We start from the raw sequence: 24,465 nt of genomic DNA, 5'->3' as shown, positions 1-24,465 counted from the left end.
GCATCCTATTCAACAGTAACAACCGAAGTTCCCCCTTAGGACTGATAAAGTATTTCTGATTCTTAAATTTTATAAAATGAGACTCTCTCCTTTTTCATTCACATTTATTTAATTGATGTGTTGATACTTTAGAGGTAGAGAAATATCTCCTTTCTATTGCTTGCATCTAAAACTTATCTTTTGACTAGATGAAAATGAAAATACAAGAAAAACATTTCAGTACGTATTAGACCCTGTTTAAACAAACTAGCATTGTTAAAAGCACTATTAAAAAAAGTATGTGACACAAAACTTACTGTGAGTGGTACTATGGTCCGTGAATGTCACAGCAGCTCTCTTCTCTCTATAATGAATGCACTGCCTCTGCAGCCATTGAACCTGGAAATCACAACACAGTGATGCATTAATTCAAGGACAATAAGAAATCATGCTTTGGACAATGGCTCAAAATGAAACACATATAGATGCTTTGCGCTACAGCTGTGATAATCTTCAGACATTTCTGAAGTCTTGTTTTCACTGAAGGTTTTTGTCCAGGATAAGGATAAAAGCAAAACAGTGAGAAGCACCAAAAAAAAAAAAGTATATATATTTTTTTCTATTCTGTTTCATTCTACTTTGAAAGAGAGGGGAAATCCATAGTACAGGGAGCATTTGGTATCTATGGAGGAAAGAGTAAAAGGTTTCCTCTTCATTAGTTCAAAGAGTACTCGTGCACTCTCTCCTTCGCAGTCCCATTGTCCTGGGTTAAAAGCAACAAAGACACCCCTGCCTCACCTACACCTCTGTCCTCGACAGCACACATCCACAAGCACACAAGTACACAAACGCACAATTCTTTCATAGGCCGCCGCTTGCAGCTTTGATCTGATAAGAGGCTGGTTTATGTGAAGGTGGGCGCACAAAATCAAACAGTTCATAGACACGCTCGAACACAAGCACACACATATCAGTGTCAGGCCACCATTGTCCTCTTACACTTAAATCAGAGTGGAAGAGGTTGAAAATAAATACTATTGAGAGGCGGCTGAAGTCTTTTATGTCCTAAAAGCCTGCTTGCTTTATTCCCCTTTCATGTTCTTCAATTAGACTCAATTAACAAGAGCTGGTCTAAACTGCCCAAGGATGACAGATGAAGGGTTAGAGGGGCTGTTAGAGCTGAGAATGCTGCATGTGCAGTAGTTAACTTAAGAAGACATCCAACCAGAAGTGGATGTTATATGTCCAATTATGAGATACATTTAGAAGTGTATATGAATTTAATTTGGGATACGCGAATGCATGTTTTGTGTAATGCCTAATGAACAAGATCCCATTTTAGTTTTTATAATAGCTCATAAATGCTGTTTAAATGAACTTTATGGTAAGAAAACAGCAACATCTATGTTGTCAGTTGTGAATGAAACATTAGCATAAAGCATGCAGAAACTTGAAGAGTACTGCACTTTGGCTCAGCTTTGACCATTTATTTAAAAAAATTAATCGGCAATGCAGTACCGACATCATAAAGTAGAGGAGCACTGATTACCAATATAGATAGAATCTGCATATATAAGCTCAATGTTAACCATAAACTCAGTCTTTTTCATCATACATCATGTTCTACATGTTTGTGACTGAAGTTCAAAGACGTCATCAGTTTATTTTTATTTACATCATTGATGAATCGTATTGAGTTCAGCATCTGATCCAAGTCATCCTTTGCTCTAATGTGTGTGTGTGTCTATGTGTGTGAGTTTTTGTGTATCCAACTACCTTGTACAAGCCCTCCGCCCCCTCAGCAGCCAGCACACGCTGATCAATACACATGATAGGGAGCTAATCGCTCTCTGTCAAACCAGGCCCTGCCAGCTACTAATGGCACACACTCACTGGGGAATGTTTATGTGTATGTGTGTGTAGGTGTGTGTGTGAGTAGGTGTGTGTGTGTGTGTGTGTGTGTGTGTGTGTGTGTGTGTGTGTGTGTGTGTGTGTGTGTGTGTGTGTGTGTGTGTGTGTGTGTGAGTAGGCGTGTGCCTTAATGGCAGATTGAGGCTCTTTAGGGAGTGTTGCTCAAGGTTGAACCCAGGGGACAGGGGCAATTGACCACACTGTCTGTGACACTGACCCCTCCACTGTCTGCACATTCATCATCCAACTTTGACGTATAAGAAGACACTCACATGCACACGCACGCACGCACACACAGACAGATAGAAACAAATGATATATTTTTAATACCGCACACTACATGTAATGTAAAATGTAAAGTCAATTTTAAATGCACTGAAAAAGGAAGTCTCCTGACAGGAAAGCCCAATGTAGAGAAGTAACTTGCATTTTGTCCATCCACAAAAAAAAAAAAACATTGATAAATAGGAAGTAAGAAACTTAACCAATAAAGTTTAAAATCAGTTAGTAGTGAGGAAAAAAAACACCTTTGTTCTTAAGGTGGAAATGACAAAAGACAATTGAGTAAAAGTGTTAGTAAATGTCTGTTAGCTTAATGTCCATTAAAAAGTCTGGGTGTGTATACAGTGTATCCCAGTAAAATAGAAGTGAATGATTATAGAAGGTGGTGAGAAACAAAGACAGGAAAGAGTGAGTGTGAAATTGTGCTTGTTATGTGTGCACAATATACTCCCATGTCTCTGTATGAATGAGTGGAAGCAGTGGATGGCAGGCAGCTGCAGCAGTGTGATATGCGCCAGGCGGCAAAGATATCAGTACTGACATTTTGGACTTCCCTACCCATTCAGAGTCCCTTGAGAAAGTGATGGCAGTGGCAGTAGCCGTGGCCACATGCCCATGCCCCCCTTCTACAGCCATTCTCTCCCTTCACCTGTCAATCACAATGCTGCGCTTCCTGAGGCTCTGTCAGCCCCGACCATGCTGCAGTGAATGCACCACATGACCATCCTCCACCAACACCAGTGCACTGCTGATCCCTATCTGGCCATCCCCCTACACCTCGCCCACTTTCTCGCTGCCTCTTCATTTAATCTATCATCTTTACCTGCCAAGCGGACTGTAGAGTGAAAAAAGACAGAGGAGGGAGTCATGTGATTCGAAGGTAAACAGTGAAACAAACACAGAGACAAGTAAAAATTGTGTGAGATCTACAGTACTGAGCATTGACGGGAGGAAGGAAAAATTACATTTTAAGAAAGGGACGCGATAAGAAAGAGACACACTCTGGCCCCTCCTCTAGCCTTCTTTGAGGGCACCTCTTGCCCTCCTCTCCCTCCTCTGCCTCACCATCCCCCCCCTTCTCCTCCCCTCCTACCCCCCGGGCCCTCTGGTGTGTTGCTCACTCCATTGTGTCAGCCTTCAGAAGTGTTCAGTTTGAGTGGCAGGCCGTCACAGATCAGTTCCCTGCTAAAGCGGCCCGGCAGGCCGGGGTGACGGGCCAGGAAGGGATCTAAGTGGGGTTTATCAGCGCTTCTTAACGCCTCTCCAGCTCCCTGACACAAAAGAGAGGGGGTATTAAACATCTAAAGCAAACCAAAAAGCGTGAAAGCTCCTTATAGGGCCACGGGATTGTGGATGTGACTGGAGTGTTTAAAAAAATAGCGCCCCCCCCAAAAAAAAAAAAAAAATTGAAAGAAAAATTGGGAGAGAAAAGCACACAAATGCTTCAGGAGTGAGGAAGTGATGAGGGAAAACTCTGATGTGTTTTCTATCCTGTGTGGATAGAAGAGTGGGTTGTAGAAGGAGAGAGAAACAAGGAGAGAGAGAGAGAAATAAATGGAATGTATGGAAAGAACTAAACAAGCAGAGGGAAAACAGAGCTAATAATGCCTTCTATCTCACCACCACTGTCGCCTATCACGGGACTCTAACACAATACATTTAGTATTGACTGAGATCATAATATTTTTGTATATCAAGTATATCCAATGAGAATATATATATATATATATATATATATATATATATATATATATGATTAACTTCAACTTGTTTAAGGTTTATATCCTTAAACAAGTTGAAGTTAATCATTTCTGGTTTTGGTGTTTCATGACATCCATTTAAACACAGACAGTGGTCATAACCTTGGTTTTAGCACTACCCCATATATATTATTACTCAACTGGAAAACTGGACTGGAGTTTCTGACAAAGCACTGAAATGGTTTGAATGTTTTCTTAAAGAACATGGACTTATTTGTGTCTATAGGTAAAAATGACATGTGACGTTCCTCAAGGTTCCTTCCTGGGGCATTTCCTGTATAACGTTGAAATGATTCCACTAGCTCTGATGACAGAAAACAACAAATCAAGTTATCATACCGAGGCAGATGACACACAGATCTATATTATAATGTTGCAAGGTGACTATGGCTTTACACAAGCACTGGGTAAATGCATGGAACAAATCAATGAGTTGATGTGCAAAACTGTTCTTCAGTTTAACAAAACTGAGTTTGTTGTTTGTGGAGCAAAGGAGAAGGATGGAGAACAGCATGTCGCTTAATAAACTGAAAACCACCAAACAGGCAAGGAATCAGGATGTAGTGATGGACTTACATGTTAAATGCCACATTAAGACAATTACAAAGTCAGCCTACTATCACTGGAAGAATATATCAAGAACTAGAGGAGCTAAGAACATTAGCTTTTATCTTTATTCTACTTGATTACTGTAACCGTGTCTAAACAGGTTTGCCTAAAAAAAATCAGTTGGTTCAGAATGTTGCTGCGAGAGTTCACACCAAAACTAAGGGTGCGTGCTTAAGCATGATTGTCCCCTCCTCATTTCCCTGCTGGCCTGCACTCATGCTGTTTCAGGACTAACCAGACCTGAGAGCACGATTATCTCTTGTACATAACGTTATTACACAACACATGAAGGGCTTTTCTCAATTATGAAGCTTGCTTAGTTTACAAGACAGACAGAAAGAGGGATGTGCGGTCAAGTCCACGTCCGCATATTGGAGAAGAAAACACAGAACATGACAGCTACTTTACTGACTTTGGGTCATTTTAGTCAAACATCTCTGACTGACTGACAGAGCCCACCTCTTACAAGCATGCCAGGGCCAAGGAAATATACTGTGCTCGAGTACAGATCAGAGCACTCACACTTGGTCAAACAAACAGTTCTTAGGAACCGTACTGATTGCCTCGCACCCTAAGAAAGTGTATCACATCTCTCCAGTTCAGAGGTCTTTACACTGTACAATAGTTTTAAAACAATTATTTCGTTAATATTTTAAAGTATTACTCTGCACCGTGACTTTTACGTTTTTTTTTACATAACTTTTTAGAATTTTCTCATTCAACTTTAATAAATTATTATTTTAAGAAAATATGTGCATCTTGAATTGAAATTGGAGAGAGTTGGGATTGTTTTAACAAATTTTCATATTAAATTTGCTCTGTAATTGTTAATGGTTTGCTTTTGTGATTTTAAAATTGTTCTATTTTAATCTTCTTTTTTCCCTCTGTCATCTTGCTTTTCATGTCTTGTGTGAAGCACTTAGAATTGCCTTGTTGCTGAAATGTGCTATATAAATTAACTTGCCTTGCCTTTCCCCATAACATATAGAGTTGCATCTATCTACATGTATGTTATGTATAGGTTGCATACAATTATATTAAAAGGATTTTAGCAGTATATTGTTGTTATTATTAAATAGATGTTAAGCATCACTCAGCACAGTGTGGGATTTTTTATTGAAAGAATCTGACAGATTTTCTTTTTTACATAACTTGTTCAAGTTTTTAGTACTGACCATGAAAACTACAACGACGCTGCACTCTACTTTAATTTTGCTTATTTCACAGGGTGTTCTTCGCTGATAGAGTGGCAGTTTGGTACAGATTTTACACAGCTGCAGCTTGGGCTAAAAACACTGACATTAAGACAAAGACAAACATAATTAAGAAAAGAAGTACATACCATAGGGGTTTTCTGTGTGTGTTGGAAGTTTTTTAGTGAACCAGCAGGAACCAGTGTGTCTATGTAAGACGCTGGCAGAAGGTTAAGATCTAAGGCATTTTGTCAACGTCAGTGTAGAGTGAAGTCAGAGACATGTATGAGAATGAACTGAAAGAGGTACCGAAAGTTAAGACAGTTAGTATAGGATTAGATAGCAAAGGTGGAGCCGGAAGGAAGCAAGACATAGGCTGAGAAAACACTAAGAGAAACACTTGGATAAGTTCTAAAAAACAGCAATCAGGTGTGTATGCACTCCCTGTGTGGGTTGCCTGAGTACACCTTCTGTTATGTCTTGTAATAACGTTAGAAGTATGTCTTGGGCCGTGTCTGTTTATAATGATTTTATAAGTATTTTAACTGTTTGCAAGCTGTGTAAATGTGCATATGTGCACATACATAGTGGCCTTTGTGTCATCGCTGAGTCTCACAATTGCAGAGGGCTGTTTTTCCACAGCCTCGCTAATTATGTCATTAGTAGGTAATGCAACAGCTGATTGCTGCTTTGCTGGCAGTAGGTTGTGAGCGTATACAGCTCTGCACATGTGAGCCTCACAACAACATGGACTCCTTTAACTCAGTCTGTGCTTAATATTCAGATTACTCACTTTTAAATACTTTTTTTCTATAGTTTTTTTTTCTATCAGCAAGGTATCAAGATTAAATATAACTCTAGTCTATACCATCTATGATTTAATCTCAGTATTAGGAGTTCATTCTTATGTAACTATAAATGTTGAAACTGTCTTCTATTAGGATGTGATGACTTAATCTTCATTTGTTTAAAAAGACTGTGTAATTTGGACAGCATATGTTTCTTTTCAGGGAATGTAACTTTTTCAATAGCTAATTAAGTCTCAGGATTTTGAGGCTTCTGATGCTGACTTAAGTATTTCAACATGATGGCTAGGGCAGGTGTCTGACCTGTGACTCCGGCTTTAGTGGATGCAACCCGTCTCTCCCAATGCTCCAAATAAGTGATTCCAACATGATTTAGCCAGATTCAGCCTGGAGTTTTTCCAATAAGTGCTTTCTTTTGAAATTCAAAACATTACAGATGCCTGTGGCTGCAGAATAAAACACACTAATTATCGCACAACAATCTACCGCATGATAACGCTATCTTAAAACACTTTTGTTCAACACTGATGCATCTGTTACTCTGTCATTGTCAGTCTCAGTCATTTCAAACCAATAAAACTTTCCTGAGACTTAAAGTAACGACGAGTGTTTTATGGACTGTTATGTACCATACTGTTTTTACCTGGGAATATAATTTATGTAGAAATTCACTAACATAACTCAGGGCTCAGTGTTGCAGCTTTCAAACCTTGCACGGTGCCGTAATTAGTGAGCTCTGTAATGTTTTCCACCTGCCATGCAATACAAAGTACAGTGTGTGATGTACTGTGAAAGCAGCACACGTTTTCATAGACAGACGCATGGTCAGAGGTGGGCGGCTGGAGTGTATCTAAAGCTTTGGCAGCAGGCCAGCTCTGTAGCTCACACACTGTAATTATATTTGCCAACATATAACCCCACCATAAATACATGGTCTCTATACATACTACAATAGACTGGTTTGAGCCTGAGTAACAGTTGTTAAAGCGATAGTATTAGTCTGATGCGTTGTCTTCCCAAATCCAAAGGTTTTCCAGGTGGGTTCATTTAAGTAGCAAAAGAGACATAATTCCTCAGTGTACAAAGTGAGAACACAAAAAAAAGGTAGCCAACACGCAGACTTCAATGCAAGGCGTTCAAGGATGCAACATTGCCTATAAGGAAACAAATCGTCTCAGGATGCAACTCTTCATTATCCAAAAACATCATCTGTGCAATCCATTAAATGTAAACCTCATTACCTAGTGTGGGAAGTTTTTTTGGTTTTAAAACTCATTTTTACCTAAAGTTATGATGGTAGAAAAGTAATTAAAGTTACAGTGTAATGAAATCATGCACCATACTTGGAGTCACTGGAGATGGCACATAAATTACTTCAATTAATCACACGCACATTGATTCAGAAGATAACCACTGTATGTCTCACAAAGTTTGGTTTCCATTTCTATTTTTCTTTCTATCCAGTCCCTTTCCTGCTCCTGCATGTGTATTTGGTACATGCATGTCTATCTTCCAGTGTGTATAAATGTGCTGTCGCTTTTTGTTTGTTTGTGTCACTGAAGGCAGAGTTGCGTTGTGGAAGGGCCAGAGGTCTGAAGCACCCTAGAGAAAGGACAGGGCCAAAGCTGCATCTCCGACCCTTCCTCCAATCCCCACCCCATCGCCCCCCCCCCTCACCCTGGGCTGTCATGGGATGTCTCCGTGGGTGACGGTTTCCCTGGCAACCAAAGCCCGGTGAGAAGGCTGCATTGTGTGCTCCGAGGGTGATACAGAATGGCTCGCTGAAGGAGGTGAGGGAGGGAGGGAGGGGGGGGGACAAAGTGATTCAGGGTGGAAGAGGCAAGAGCTACTCAAGCAAGGTAAACAACTTTCAACCATTACTCATAACATGGCTCTGTTTGTCCTTTTTTCATCATTCTCGCTAATCAACACTAGACCCTGATTAAAACAGCAACACCAGCCAAATGAACTTCCATTTGCATATACATGCTGTGTTAAATCAGTCCCGATTCCAGAGTGTGAATTCACCTTGACGTGGCCGTGTTAAATGTATCAAACAGTCACGTCTAAGCAGCTGAACACTCTGATTTGCTGTAGTTACAAATCCATTTCCCGCTGTGTTACACCGACAGTGTGACTTGGGCCAAAAAAACAACATCAGAATCTCTTCTTTAGGGAGCCTGTGCCTTCATCCACTCCCTAAAGCCTCATGTATTATAGGTGTTCCAATTAGCAGTAGTGATATTCATGAACAATAACAATACTTACTCCAGCTGCAGTTGCGAGGACATTCTCAAAGGTGGAACTGTCATGGCGCCCCCCACTGTCTCTAAGGGTGTACAGACCATCCAGGCAGCCTATCTGTTGACAAAAAAAACAAATAGTGGAGAAATAGATATTTTTAAACACTCCCTTTTAAAACATAAAGTGTGTCCAATATTTCAATGGATTTTTACTGACTTCTATTTAAGAATGCTTCACCATTGATAACATATTCAACCTTGATCACCCATATGACCAACATGATAGCAGCCTATCCCCTCTGGCCACCTGTCTTGTGTGGGTTTTTCTGCCAGAGGTGGACTGAAATCAAATTGCGAAACAGTTTATCTAACCTTATCCTGGGCTTTTCATTTCCAAGCCTTATAAACTCACATTGTATTGACCACCTGGGAGAGTTAGAACTAACTAAGTGAAATCTACTCGGCAGCAATTGTGTGCCAGGCGAACATTGTGTACGTGTACATGGGTGTTTTGTGTGTGTGTGTGTGTGTGTGTGTGTGGCTTGCTGATTCTATCTTCCTTCACATTCATTCTCTCTATTCTCTGTCCCTGAGGTGCATCAGGGCTGAGACTGCCGAGTAAATTGTCCCAAATTGAGTTCCTTCTTGCCGGCAGATACAGGCCACATCCCGACCGTTTAGAGTAAGAGAAGGAGAGAGAGAGAGAGAGAGAAAAAAAAACAATCACAGCACACATCACGCGCTTGGAATTCTTCTCTCTAATTTCTCTCTTTACCTTTCTTTTCTATCCACCCTCCCCATCTTTCCCCCTCTCTCTCTCTCCTCTGCTGATTTCCCTGCTGCCTCTCTTTCTTCTCCCGGCACATTATTCTTCTGCTCTCTCCTTTTTATATCACTCCCTGTGAGTCTTCCCTTGTCTTTGTCTGCTAAGATAGGTATACATCAGTCTTCCATTGCTCATGCTTGGCTTTTTCTTCCCTTTGATGATTCGTTGCCCTCCTGCTTCTTCCCCTTCCTACATCTATGTCTATCTATTTCTATCTATCCTCCCTTGATCCCTGGTCCTTTTCTCCATCTGCCTCACCAACGGTATATCTCTTCCTTGTCTGAGTCCTTTTCTCACCCCAGTTTCTTCGTCCCTTTCTCACTCCACCCTGCATGGCTGGCTGTACTCAGTGACATAGTACCCATCAGTGTAGACCTCCTGGGTGGAGGAGTCTCACTCTGACAATAATCACACAGTAAGTTTGTAATGCTGGCAGCCCAGCTGAGCTGAGCTCAACTGAGCACACAGCTCCCCTGACGCCAGCACACTCCATTTAACTCAGCAGGGGGCCGCAGGCTAGCTGGGGCCAGGATGAAGCATGAGACAGGATAGGGATGCCAGTCGGTTCTTCAAGATCGGGGGGGGGGACTGTTGATGGCGCAGTGACTGGAGACAGTTATGTAAATGGTATATGGTATGGTGACTGGGGCTGAGACAGCTACAGGGGATGAAGGAGTTATGAAAGGTTATGGATTTCTGGATTGAGACAGAAAAGAGTTTTATAACAAAATGCTCATGTTGTCTCTGTATGGATCATAATCCTTCCATACTCAATGTGATGGCTCTCTGAAGAATCCATTATGGGTCTTTTTTTCTAAGCATGAATGATGTTAATTGTTGTATTGGCATTAACAGCTGCATGGAAGCTGTTAATAACTTTCCTTTGATCTCAATAGGAGAAAAAAAAAGGCTGGATGGACTAAAGAAAAGGGAAGAAGTGATGCATCTTTTATCGATGACATTACCTCTGTTTTTTATTAGCTAATTTAGAGAACCAATCTGATGCTTACTGTGTCCATATTAAAAATGTTAGCATACAAAACTTATTTATTTTGGGCCTTTATTATAGAGGAAGGACAGTGGACAGAAGTGGAAATCAGAGAGAGAGAGAGTGGGGATCGACATGCAGGAAAGGAGCCATAGGCCAGACGTGAACCCGGGCCGGCCGCGTGAGGAATATTGCCTCGGTACACGGGGACACGTGCTGCCATTGCACCACCAGCATCAGCGCCCCCACAAAACTTCTTTGAATCCATTTTTGTCCGAAGTCTGACAATCCTACAGCGAGGAGAGACGGAACATTTCATCACACTGCAAAGAAACTGTACATCGTGTTGATCAGTCACATCATGAGTGATACCTGACCTCATCTGAAATGTCAGTAATGATGAGATTATAAAATGAAATTGTAGACGTACAGACTGCACACGAAATGGAACAAGTATAAAAGATAAAACAGATATGAGAGAAACAGTTGGTTTCAACCATCAATACATTATTTTACCATTAACCGATAAGTGTATCTATCATTACAGTGTGTACCGTCTCCAAGATTTCTGCTTCCAAGTCACTACCATGCGGTTGTAAATAATTTATTTTGCAGAGCTGAAATTTAAAAAGGGCAATTGTTACTTCACAGCATGTCTTTGCTCAGAACGTGTGTCTGTCTCTCATTGAATGAATCAGAAAATATAGAACTCAACAGTGACTGCCTGCTATTTTGGCAGTTCTGGTTCTTGAAGTAAAATTCCTGATTCAAATCCTCCAATGTCAAAAAGTCTTATATCAAGAGATTGAAGCGTAGAACCAAGACAATCAGCTACTCCAATACTCTTGACCATGACACATTTGATTTAGTGCAAAAATAGGATTAAAAAAGGAAAAGGTACAATACTGTGCGTACAACTTTTTTTTCAGAGTCATTAAACTAAACATCCCAGCAACATTTGAAAGCAAATGGGATTTTTACTTTTGGAACCACACTGTTGAAACAGTGTGTCCTGTGGTGCTCTCCATGGTGCTGATCCTGTGGTTCATAGTACAGTATACAGGGTGATCTCTCACTTACAGTATGTTCACAAGTCATCAAAGGCTTCCACCAGTGGGAAGTTCCGGCCTTTTAATTCACAATGAAATACCTGTCCCAAAATGTTTATTGTATCCAGTACAGGCTGACAGGGTTCTTGTAAAAGTAGTTAGGCCGAGAATCAAGATCCCCATGAATGGAGATTGAGTATCATTTTTAAAATTTTAACAGAGTTTTCTCTTATTTTTCTCTGTCAGTCTCTACCCATGTTCCCACTGTGTCATAAGTGGACTGTCAAGCTAATGGCCAATAATGGATGAATTACAGTAAAATCATAGCTTGAGGTCTCAGTATGTGTCCATTTTTTTTAAAATTTGGCAGTACCTGTCAAGTTCAGTTTGACCCTTTTCTTCAAGACATGGGTACATGCCAGCTTTAAGTATTAGTTTTATGATTATGTACGATTGAAGCCTCTTTTTGGCAGAATATTTGAAAGATAAGAAAGATGACAAAGCTGTTAAAAGTGCTTCAGTGCTCAAGTTAAAAGAATCATTACATGCAGTGATGGCGGCAAGTCCAGTTGCAAGACAATGACCGAATCTATAGCAGCACCATGTGGATCCTTGTCTTTTGAGATGGCAGCTTTCTATTTTACTTATGAGAATATTTTTGGTTTAAAGGGGAGATATATTCCTTTATGAATTCTTTTTTTGTTTGTTTTATTTTTGTTTGCTTCTTGTATGTGATGTTTTGGGGGACATTAAAATTGTTAAAATAGTTCTTTGAAAATGTTGGTTGCCAAACTTGTAACTTGACCTTATTGACAATGTAGCTGCACAACATACACACTTGGACACACAGTTAACTGTACATAAATTAGTAAGCAACTTCAATTCAATCAAAACAAACACAGGGACACACACACCGTCAAAACATTCCCACAAAAACACACGCTTGTGTCCTGCCAGAGCAGGTTCACAACAAAACAATATGAGGCCAATCAGGGGACCATTGGTATGGCTCTCCCTCTGCTAATGAAGGCACTTTGAAAAGGTAATCTAATTCTCCAGCAGCAATTAAGGCTGGGAGCGCCTTGTCACTATCAATTATCTGCTCCTTCACTCATGTTCTCCAATGCGGACGCTGAGCCTGCCTGACACACAGCACTGTCGGACAAATCAACCCCATCAGCCAGCCAGTCACTGAGAACACTAATCATGGGAGTGTTCAAACACACACACAGATAGATACTGTATGCCTCAATCATTACTCTGCACTATAAACTAAGTAGGCTTGAAGTGAGTTGGGAGGTCCTGGCTGGCTGGAGTCAGAGGGTCACTGAGTGGATTCAAAAACAGCATAAACAACAGAAATTTAATCCTGCATTGTGGTAATGACCAATGTGTACATTAAATAAAGATAGGTTGATGTTGTATTGTGCCATTGTACAGAAAGTGTACATGTATATTTTACATGTAACAACAAATGTAAAAATAAAGGAATAAAAAGCACTTGTAATGGTTCTTGATGTTTTGTTTTAAGTTGTTTACTTTTAATGACTCCTTATGAAAGTCTTCTTGCTGAGATGGGGATTCAGTGTGTTCATTATTTGCTCCCATGTATAGGATCTTAAAAACAACATTATTGATTAAGACCAACACATTTTAATTTCTAGATGTAAAATGAATCTAAACCATCTAAATCATAATACATGGAACAAAATAAAAGTGAAGACTTGTATTACACAAACAATCAATTGATCATAGATCTGTTGATTGTCAATTTTAATTTTTATGATGCCAATTTATCACAAGTGTTATCTCAAGTGACTTCATAACTATATTATATTATTTACAAAACCCAACATTGATCCGCCACGATCACAGTACTTAGCAACATTTAGCAAAATATTAGTGTTTTGTTTTAAATTGGCATTTTCATTATGAGCGCTTCCTCAAGTTTGGAGATTGCAGAATTACATCATATACTGTATGTCTTCTGACTGTAAGCAAAGGTGAGACCATCTCTCCATGTGTACGTTAAAAAGGATCCTAACAGGAGAAGTAGTTTTTCATAATTCTGTGATACACGTTGATCAATCAAATCAAAGTTTGATTTGTCAATTGTAAAAAACGATTTTTATCCAGACAAGCTGTATTATTGTTGTAAATGAATGACTCCTTTAATTGAAACATAATCAACCTTCAGAAGGCAGACGACTTCACCAAACCAACAATGTTTCATGCAGGTATTTCTGAAAATTAAAAAAAAACCCAAAAAACAAAAACAAATCCAGCCTCTTAATTAGACGTGAAGAATCACTGCCAACTATTAGGTAACAGCATTAAGAAGAATGTAAAATCTGAAAAATGTTGGTAAAAACATTTGTTTAAGATGGAAATGGAAGTTGCAGACATAAAAAAGGATGGGCTTTCTCAATCAAAGACTCCTTTGTGTGTGCTGCAGCAGAACTTCAAACAAATTCATTAAATTGGGACTTCAAACTCGACAACCAAGTAAAACATGGACTAAAAAAAGCATAACGTGGAGATTTAAACTAAGACATAGATACAGTGCACATAGACAAAGCGCCCTGACCTATGACCCTCTTCCAGGACTGAGGACAACACTGCAATTCCACTTGATCTTGAGCCGCCAGACAGAAGTACGAGCTGAAAGACAGGACCATTGAAAATGCCCTCTTAACATCTCAATTGCTTAATTCCATCTCTACAATGAATGACCTCAGTCCAACACACTGATGACAAGGAGATTAGCATGACTGTGCTGCTGCTGTGAGAAAGGTGCTGCAACGCTTTTTACCATTTCTAAACTTTTACTGCAGTGAACCTGTGATCCTGGGTACTTCGGATTTAATGTGAATATGAACTTACTTTCACTAAAGGTATTTGCAAACAACCTCTTTAGCTTAATGTGTTTTTATAAAAATCATTTGACTCAAGCAAGACCGAGTCACCCAATGGTAGCTCAAAGTTTAAATTACCTCGTCCAATGAAGAAAAGACCAAAGAACAGATGGATGGAGCAAAAGAAAACAAGAGCCCTGCCACAGAGGAAGGATTATTGAAACCTATATTGATAAATATGTTGACACCACTATTCCATCCTTTTGCTGGGTGGATTGAAAGTTAAGGCCTCTATTCTAACTGAATGGCTTCCCAATGCATAAAAGTCCAATTTTACAATTATTTAATTTACATTAAATATCACTCTCAAAAATGTGCTGCATAAACAGCAGTTTCTTAGCATGTATTCAAACATGGGACAATAACAATAACAACAATTTCCAATGATAAACACTAAAACAACATTTGCTTCATTTATTAATTATTAATAGGTCATTTTCCACTTAATTGGGTTAAAAAATAAAAAACAAACTATTCTCCAAAAAAAGTTAATGACAAACAAGCAAACCAACACAGCTGGAAGGTAGTATCATTCAATATCAGCAGAACAATGTGTTTGAAAAAAAGAATAGAAAAAAAAAAATCAATCTTGACTGCGACTTGGATCAGCTGCAGAACTTCACTTCCATAAGTTTTTGGACCCCATCCAAAAATCACTCGCAATTATGCGAGCTGGAAGCCAAAATAATAATTATAGATTTATCAAATTAAGAAGAGGACATTAATTATCCCATTGTGGCTTTTTGTTCTGTTTTCATCTAACTTATGTACAGCCTGTGCAAAAGATAAATAAATAAAATTAGACTTTGTGATTTAGTAAGGGAATTTTATCAGATATTCTGGAAATAAATTCCTTACTAATAGATTTCTTCACAAACGTGTTCATAGAGGAGTCTCATAACACATGTAAAAACATTGAAATCCAACTCCTGTAGCAAAATCCATGAGAGCGGCTCAAAGTCGGGGTACCTGGAACAGTACCTTATTGGTACTATATACTTATTGGTGAACATTTGAAAATGTTAACCTCTGCTTATGGTAGCCTGTGAGGGGTCAAACTAGGGGTTCTTTAGGATTCTGAATCCAATGCAAACATTTGTTTTGAAAAGAAATCCATTCCTTGGTGGAGAAATGGCCACGCTCACTTTTACATGTAAATTTACAGTAGCTTTATAAGATGATTTTAATATTTTTAATATATTGATTTTTTATACCAGGCTGTTAACATGTGACTTCTGGTGCTTCTGCAGCCAGCCTTAAGACGACACTCAATTACCTTTTTTTGTTTAATTGGATGGACCAACTGACAAGTAGACAATCCAAGAAAGAAACCCTATTTATTAATGCTACCAATCAATAAATCAATCTTATCCCCTATGCACTTACAAAAGAGCATATGGGATAATGTGCAGGAGGGATTTCTCCTATCAGATGCTCCGCGGTGCCTGGGTGAGGGAACTGAAGAACAAACTTCTCCTAACCAAATGTTGTGTTAACTTTAGCAAAATGTCACAGCATTTTCACCTTTACCCCCCTACTGTCCCAGAACACTGACAGAAAATGAAAGCCAGCAGTCCTAATACTAACGTTCAGCTTGGCTAATAAGCATCTATTTACGCTGTGACAATAAAGAGTGTTCTGCCCTTCACTGCAGCCACATCAAAGACACATAAAGATGTCCAGGCTACTGTAGGCTTTCATTCTGGCAGCTGTTGTAGGGGAAAGATTCTCCATAATTGTCTATATGCAAACACCACTAAAGTGAATTTCTGACAAGGACTAATATCTGTGTTTCTCTGGTGTAAACACAAGTTGTTTTGAAGACATGAAAAATTATAAAGCTGGTGCTGCAGCTCCACAGAGCGACAATGACGGCTGCCACCTTCATAAGCACTTGTAAACTATAAATCGTTATCTCATTGTACAGTTAAGATTTGTTTTGTCTGTTTGGTAAAAGAGTTTAAAATACATCACAACTTTGTGATGAGAATAGTTGGTAGCCTCTTTAATATTTAAACAAAACAAAAAAAAACCTTTGGGAATGAAAAACTGCCCGATTCTACCTTACAAGTTTGTGTGTATAAGAGTGGATACTTCTAGTGTAACATATTTACTAAAATGTGTTTCTATTACTTCAATGGTGGAATAAAAAAATAAAATATAAGTACATAAAATTAAAATACAACAACAAGTACATAGTTTAAAAATGACTATTTCTTGCAACCTTTTTTAGTGATCCTACTGTGTCTGCCCAATTAAAAAAAATAGAAATCATGAGAAACATTTCAAGAGTTAAATACGACAACGTAAAAGGACGAGCTTTAGCCAAAAACAAAGCAAAGTTTGTAAGGGTTCCATTTGAACAAGTAAATTGAAGAAAGAAGAGACCAGCATAGTTATGTGTAAAAAAGGACAAAGAAGTGGAAGCACAAACATGGCCGACCTATAAGCTAGACTCGCAGGAGACAGGAATCCTTTTCTGAAGCCTGAAATGAATCCCATTTGCTTGTATTTACCTTAACATTAACTGATACAAAATGTGACCTGTTTGAAGTGATTGGTGCACACAGATGGATCACTTTGTGAAGCAAATCTGCAGCTCATATATTTGTTTAGGTATACGTAAGTGCTTAGTGTTCATTTCATATTTAACAACTTCACTGCTCTGGAGTTTACCTTAATTGGACATGTCTGTGCTTTGGGCTGCTCATTTAAAGAGACACATTTGTGTGGTTACACAGATTTGTGTTTGTGTGAGAGAAAACAACAAGCTTTGTGTGAAATTTGTAAAAACTCAATGTCCAAGACGAGAACAAATCTAAACAGTTGTGGGGCTCTTGCCAACCTTGGTCCAAAAATATTTAAGCCAGTCCATAGTAGCCTTTAAATAGAAATAATCACAGAAAATCATTGTTTGTATGACAGCTATTGAGTTGGACTTGTCGTTTCTGTCAGTGCGGAGAAATACACAGGATACATGCTGCTGCTGCTGGACTCCTACAGACAAACAGAAAGAGGAAAGTGGAGGAGAGATGAAGGGAGGGATGGAAGGGGGAATGCATGAAGGATAAACACAAACAAACACAGACATCAAGAGTCACTGAAGCAGTGTGTGAGAGCAACGAGAGGCAGACCACCCTATGGAGAAACAGCAGCTGGTGTGTATACTAACAGCCCCACAGGGGCTACGGTCTCCACAGCCCCAAATGTTGGGCAGAAAGCAGAGATCAGAGGAGGGATGGGTGATGGAGGGAGATGCTAAGGGCTAAAAGGGTTGAGTGGTTAAGCCTTGTTGGTTATAGTATTGGCAGGAAATGCAGTAGCTGCGAGGGAGGAATAAGGGAGCTCATAGTCCATCCTAGTGCAAAAAAAAAAAAAGCGAGATCTACTGAAGATGAAGGTAATTAGTTGAAGATTGTTGAATTATTTAGTGTACAGATTACTTGGGCTATTAATGTCTAATTGTCAGAAGGAGGCAAACAAGGTAAGACACATGATTTTGCATAAATAAAACAAGAGCAGTGGTGGGGAAAGTGTAGGTGCTCCTGCTCAAATATTACTCCACAAGGGAAAGTTGCTTAGTCAAATTATAACTTAAGTAAAAGTACTCAAGTACTGGTGTACTTGCTTTTTAAAAAACTCTCAAATTATTAGTATTAGGACCAGGCTACGGTGAGAATACATCCTGCTGCGTCATTTGTTCTATTTTTTTTAACTCCTACATCACCAAAAATACCTGATGATGGGAACATGTCTGCTTTACACACTGAAAAAAAACATTTGAACAGACATAAGTGGGTGCAAGACCTCTTGAAATATCTATGCAGCATATTCTTATTCCTATAGTGTTACTAAAGCTCATTTTTCTGTTTTTCACTTGGGTGCCAACACAACATAAGACAAACAAATGAATGCTGATGAAAAAAATAGACTGACTTTCTAAAATGTGATATGCATTGGGGTTTTTTTAAACATTACTTATGTTGTTCTTCCCTTTAAGAAGGCATGAGAACCCTTTAGGAAGCCAAAGTGAAACAACAAAATAAAAGGAGAAAGTGAAGCCAGACACTTACAGACAATAAATGTTGAGTAGAAATGAAAAAAATCTTCTACAAAAGTCAGACATTCAAACAGTTCAAAAAGCCAGATATAAAGAAAAACAAGACCAAGGTTGTTACATAGAAAACAGTTCACAAGGGAAACCTGCATGTATTCACATGTTTATTACTCTGACACTTATCATGGCAGTTATAATAATTACATGGACAGAATCATAATTTAGTCAATGAGATATCTAAGAATGTGGAGGGTGACATAGAATGTATTTTTGTTACTCTTCACAGTCAAAACCTTTTTTTTTTTTTACCTTAACAAAACTGAAGCAGATCCTGGAACCGAAGTTCAGCCCCTTCTGCTCCACTGATAATTGAAATGTTTTATTGATTATTACAAATAATTCTCTCTCGACTTAATACCAGACTAATTATGTGAGCTCGAGAGACATTTTTAATAACATAACATGAAGTGGGATTCATCCACGTCTACTGAGCGGGTAATATTACATACAGTATATAGGTTATTAATAAATTCAGGCACTGAAACATTGTACTGTTAACGTTTGACTGTGATGTTATTAGATTATGTGGGAATTAGTTGAATATTATCTAAATTGGGTTAGACCTGCTACACTTGTTTTGTTTTAATGTTTTATGTTTTTTATGTTTTTCTTGTGTTTTAGAACCATTCTAAACATCTACTCTCACATAAGAGCAGTTTTCTTTCCTTCCACCACCTTCCCTGTTCTTACAAACCCTCTCTCTCTCTCTCTCTCTCTCTCTCTCTCTCTCTCTCTCTCTCTCTCTCTCTCTCTCTCTCTCTCTCTCTCTCTCTCTCTCTCTCTCTCTCTCTCTCTCTCTCTCTCTCTCTCTCTCTCTCTCTCCATTTCAAAATTGAAGAGAGTTTTATTAAGGACTAGACTTGGGTGTGCTGAGGCGCTTTCAGTAATTTTCCTACAAAGTGCTTTAATCCATCACACGGCCAACATGTGGCCTTTGCAGCCATACATCATCTCTACACAGAGAGGAAGAGGAGGAGAAGGAGAGGGAGTGGAAGCATCATTTCAGCTCTCCTCCTTCTCCCCTCTTCCTCGCCCCTTTCTTCCTCATCTTCCACTTCTTCTTCTTCTTCTTCTTCTTCTTCGCCGCTTTCCGCACCCCACTAGAGTTTCCCACCTGGGAGGGAAACCACATCTTCTCCACACATTCCTCACTCAAGTCCTCTCTCCATCTACAAATGAGAGTGAGGCATGAGGGAGGGTGGGGTGAGGGGAGGAGGGGTTGTAAGCAAAGAGAGAGAGCGAAAATGAAAGAGATGGAGATAGGCGTGAGTGAATGAGTGTGCGAGTGAGAGAGTGAGAAAGAAAGAGATAAGGAAAATGGAGAAAAGCTTACTGGAATGAATTAAAATTGGGGACAAAAGGGAATGAGAGGAAGTCAGTGTGTGTGTGTGTGTGTGTGTGTGTGTGTGTGTGTGTGTGTGCGTGTGTGTGCTCTGAATGCTATATGAGCAAGGTGTATGCATCTGTACTTGCACGAGGAAAGAGAAATTGGCAGAGAAAGAGTGGAGATGGGAAATAGGGGGGGAAAAAAGAGCTGCATTTCCCAGCATGCAGCTGGTGCAGCGTTGCCCTCTGTGTTGCCCCTGGCCAACACCTGCCTCTATTTCACTCCCTCTGCCTTCCTCTTGCCGAGGCACAGAGGTGAACTCTGGGCCCCCTGACTAATGGAATGGGCCCTTTGCTGCAACCATTAGAGGATTGGTGTCCCTTTTCGCGCCCTTTGGTACAGAAAAAGGGAAAGGATGGTGGCACATTTGACTTTTTCCTTTTGCCAGATACACACACATACACCCACACACACCTGGTCATAACATAACAGCCTGAGTAATCCAGTCAGAGTAAGGCTTGACATAGCTTAGCATCTGACTGAGGCGATTTCTGAGAGGATATTAGATATTCTGAATTGGGAGCAGTGCAATGAGGTTTCAGTGAGAAACTCTCTGAATGTGTACGACAGCGGCCCCGGATGATCATGAAGCGTTGGTGTGATTTCATTTAGCCAGTAAATCCAGTGCTCTACCTCAATTACATCTGCTTTAGTCAGATGGAAAACACAGCTCCCATGTACAGAGGCAGGAGGAGAAGGGAGGGGAGGGGAGGGGAGGGGAGGGGAGGGGGCGATGCATGGAGCGGATTGGGGATTGAATCTCTCGATGAGCTGATAGCACGTCCACAGACAGCGAGCCAAGCTGTGCCGTAGTAATGTTATGCTAATGATATGCTAATGATATGGTAATCTGCCAACAGTATTCCACCTCACTGGAGAGAAGAGGAATCTAGGAGGCCTTTCACCATTGGTTGGAGACCAGGGACTTCCTGGTGTCAGAGTTCAGCACACATACACACACAAGCACGCACGCGCACACACACAACACTTAATTCTTAAAGCAGTGATCTCAGCTAAAATAAAAACAATGCAACACATAGACCTAATCTGCCTCTAATCGGATTTGCAAACTCAAAAGTAAGCAAGAAATAATACCTGTACACAATGCAATATCATGTGATATAACTAAAAACAAGGTCTGCCGTATTCTTAGTGAGCAGCTGAGATTAATTTCTATCAGTGTATTATCAAATCCCTGTGTTGTTCTGTGACTGTGTAAGTGAAACAGAGAGTTATTTATTCATGAGAGGGATGAGGTTCCTTTTCCCTCGTCAGTGTGTGTGAAACTCTGCACCTTTAATGGCTGCCAGCACCTGCCGAGTCAGAGCATCTCGTTCTCTCTGGTTTGCAGTGGTTTCATTCCACCAACTGTCCGAGTTGGAAATTAGAGTTACCATTGTATGAGTCAACATCAGCACTCAGCGGGGAATTTACTACCTAGAGCTGCATTTGATCTCTGTCTCTTCATTGAAATTGTCCACACATAACTGCTCCTGATCTTATCGGGGTAAACTGACTAACACTCTAATTCAAAGGAATGTTGATTGAAAAAACAAACGCCATCTTTTAGAAACTTAAAAATAGGCCAGTGTAAGGAAAGTTAAAGACAAATGAGGATTGATGCACTCTTTGTTTTTGGCAGATTTTCCAATTGTAAAGGACTGACAGGAAAAGATTCAGTGTGTTTGCTAAAGACATCCCTGCAAAAAAAAAAAAAAGTGACTGCAATGCATCACACCGAATCTGTATGAAGACATGCTATTCTGCTTTATTTTGTCTTTTGTATTTTACTGTTACAAAATAGATATGTCAAGGCTGCACAATGGGGAGATGTAATGACATTTTCTTGGATCCTGAACACTAAATCAAAGAGAGCAACAATATGTTGAGCGCCAGCATGGAGACATTTGATTCCCATTCCACTCATGCGGCATTACCGCAGGAATGCCAGCAGACATCACAATCCTCCTCTAAACTAGCGTTGGGCTTGTCAGGTTATTCCTTTCACTTCAATGTTTTAAAAAAAATCACACACACATATATAAGAGCAAACTCGGCTTCTTCTTGATATCATTTGCAAAGGTTTGACTTAACAAAGGCGATTTAGTGTCAGTGACATTTAGCGTCAGCCTCTGGCGACAAGACAGGTGAGAGAAGCCAGTCAGCAGATTGGACCTGAGGGGATTATAAAAGTGGGGTTTGTCTACGACACTTCTCGGACATTATGACGACATTAGTTTGGAAGACCTTTTTATACACACTTACTACCTGACATCATACTACTTCTGAATTAGATCACAGAATTAAATGAATGATTCATGAATGTTTGACGCAATATTTCAATAAACGTAATGTTAATATTACTGTGTACTCCAATCTGTAGCCTTCTTTACGTTTCTCTCGATAGAGATTGTAAATATATTTGCTTTTCTGTCGGTCACTCCCTGTGGTCAATGCATTCTGGGACAGTCACTTTATAAAAAGCAGAAAACAATGCTGGGAGAGGGAGATGATATTGTGTGCATGCATGAGGGACAATGAGAGAGACAGGCAGAAAGAGAGACGGGGTGTGGACTGTCCAATACACTCCTGATAAAGGTCAAAGAGATGTTTTATTCATGAGCCAGGCAGCAGCAGCAGCAGCAGAGGCGGCAAGGCCAAGGTTGAAATGAGCTTGCGTCCCCCTTCCCCCTGAGCCAACACTGCACACAACCTCCCACCAAGACAGTGAACATTCCCCTTAACTCTTATCACTAAGGTCAAAACACAAACACACTTACACCACAAGTACTGCTTATCGATGCATTTCAACATTGAAAATGTGTGTCTTCTCTATGACCAAAACCAATGGTGGAATGTGCGGTTGCCACTATAGAAAAGGTGTAATTAACCTTTATTTTTTAACAATTGGACGGTTTATTTAAAACTGTTTCTCCCTTCGGTTTCCTGATACGGTTTCCTCCATTGATAATAATTCAATCGAGTTACACATTTACTCTTGAATGGCCTCTTGGTCAGTAACTTTTCTTTTCTCTTCTAATCATCCACAGTCAACATCCTCTTTGGCCTCTTCACCTTTGCTGGGACTTCAGTGGTAATGGATTTAGTGATTGCAGGGATTAGAAATCACTAAACAGAAATGGATCTTCTTTCTGATGGTCTGGTTTGCTTTTGTAGGATTAACATTGATGTCAGTCTATTTCATAAGCAGCTAAAACACTATTTGTTTTTAATTAATAAAGTTTAAACCTGAAATGGTGACAGTGGAGATACTTTTCTTATGAGAAAAATACTATCTCTAACAATCAAAGATATTGAATATTCAGCTTTTATTCTTTAAATGAAATTATCCATATGCTTATTTAGGCCTTTTTTATTAAGGCCACTCTGTCTACAGCCATGTACTTTAATCTGTCTTATTCCAGGCGCTTTACCATCAGTAAAGTTGATTACACTTTCATGATTAGAATTATATTTGATCTGATTGATTGGTTTGGTTATATAAAAAAGTGGAAGTGAAACAACAAAAGATCTTTCAGAATTCCTCAGTGAACTCGGATCTGCTAACACTGCACTACAACTAACCAAGACCCACTCTGAGCCCACTCTTATTGCATTTTTTAAGGGGGCTCACACTTTCAGACTGAACAAACAGAGTAACCTTTAACGTATCGATGTGGATAAATAGTCACCAAACTAAGTGAGGCTTTAGTATGGCAGATAAAGACTCAGGTAATAAACACCCAGTCATGTTCGAAAACATTCAATTGGTCAACACACAGGATTTCTCACAGGTGTAAAATGAAGTTGGATAAATTAAAATGTGTGTATTTGTGTGAATTTCAAGGTGCAAGTTGTGTCTTCTCATATGTATGTATTTGTGTGTCTGGATCACACTCTGTGGATCACCTATTCTATGTGTCTTTGATTTAATATAAATTATAAACATTCCTGTAATTTGATGAATGTCAGCCATAAAACAGAATGCAGAAATCTGCACTTTGACAGTTTTTAAAAACAAAGAGCCTCAGAAACCTGAGTTCCAAAATATAAATTGCAGGCCCATAGGTGGATGTCAACAGGGATGTTAAACATGCACCAACCTGTTGTATGAAGTCCAGTCCATGCTCCTTGGCCAGCGCTCTGGCTGCTCTGATGCCTCCATCCATTTGCACAGCGTAGAAGACATGGCCGTTGGTCCCACGATGCCCCTCTGTGGTCACTAGTGTCCTCTGCAGGAGACAGCCGAACACCAGCACAGCTGCTCTGAACATGGAGCCTTTAAGGGGCAGAACCATGGAGAAACTGCTTACACAAAGTAATGAAAAACTGATGTTCAAGTATCAATGTTTATTTTGTACGTTGGCCCACTTTGCCCTTTTGAAATATGTCGCTTCAGT

At 39.7% G+C, this 24,465-nt stretch overlaps 1 protein-coding gene across 1 annotated transcript in view; it reads right to left on the bottom strand.

Annotated features, from left to right (window-relative positions):
• The window catches only part of LOC306823381 (neuroendocrine convertase 1-like), a 149,668-nt gene that overhangs the window by 120,035 nt on the left and 5,168 nt on the right, over window positions 1–24,465 (bottom strand). The window contains exons 2-4 of the mRNA XM_079342864.1: window positions 24,169–24,297; window positions 8,809–8,901; window positions 297–378 (exon numbers count right to left, since the gene is read on the bottom strand). Coding sequence (XP_079198990.1) covers window positions 297–378; window positions 8,809–8,901; window positions 24,169–24,297 — 304 coding nt within the window. The remainder of the gene's footprint in view (window positions 1–296; window positions 379–8,808; window positions 8,902–24,168; window positions 24,298–24,465) is intronic.

Source organism: Symphodus melops (assembly GCF_947650265.1).
Source record: "Symphodus melops genome assembly, chromosome: 5".
In the NCBI taxonomy this organism is placed as follows: domain Eukaryota; kingdom Metazoa; phylum Chordata; class Actinopteri; order Labriformes; family Labridae; genus Symphodus; species Symphodus melops.
The sequence above is the reverse complement of the archived record's forward strand: the minus strand, read 5'-3'. Positions and strand labels throughout refer to the sequence as shown.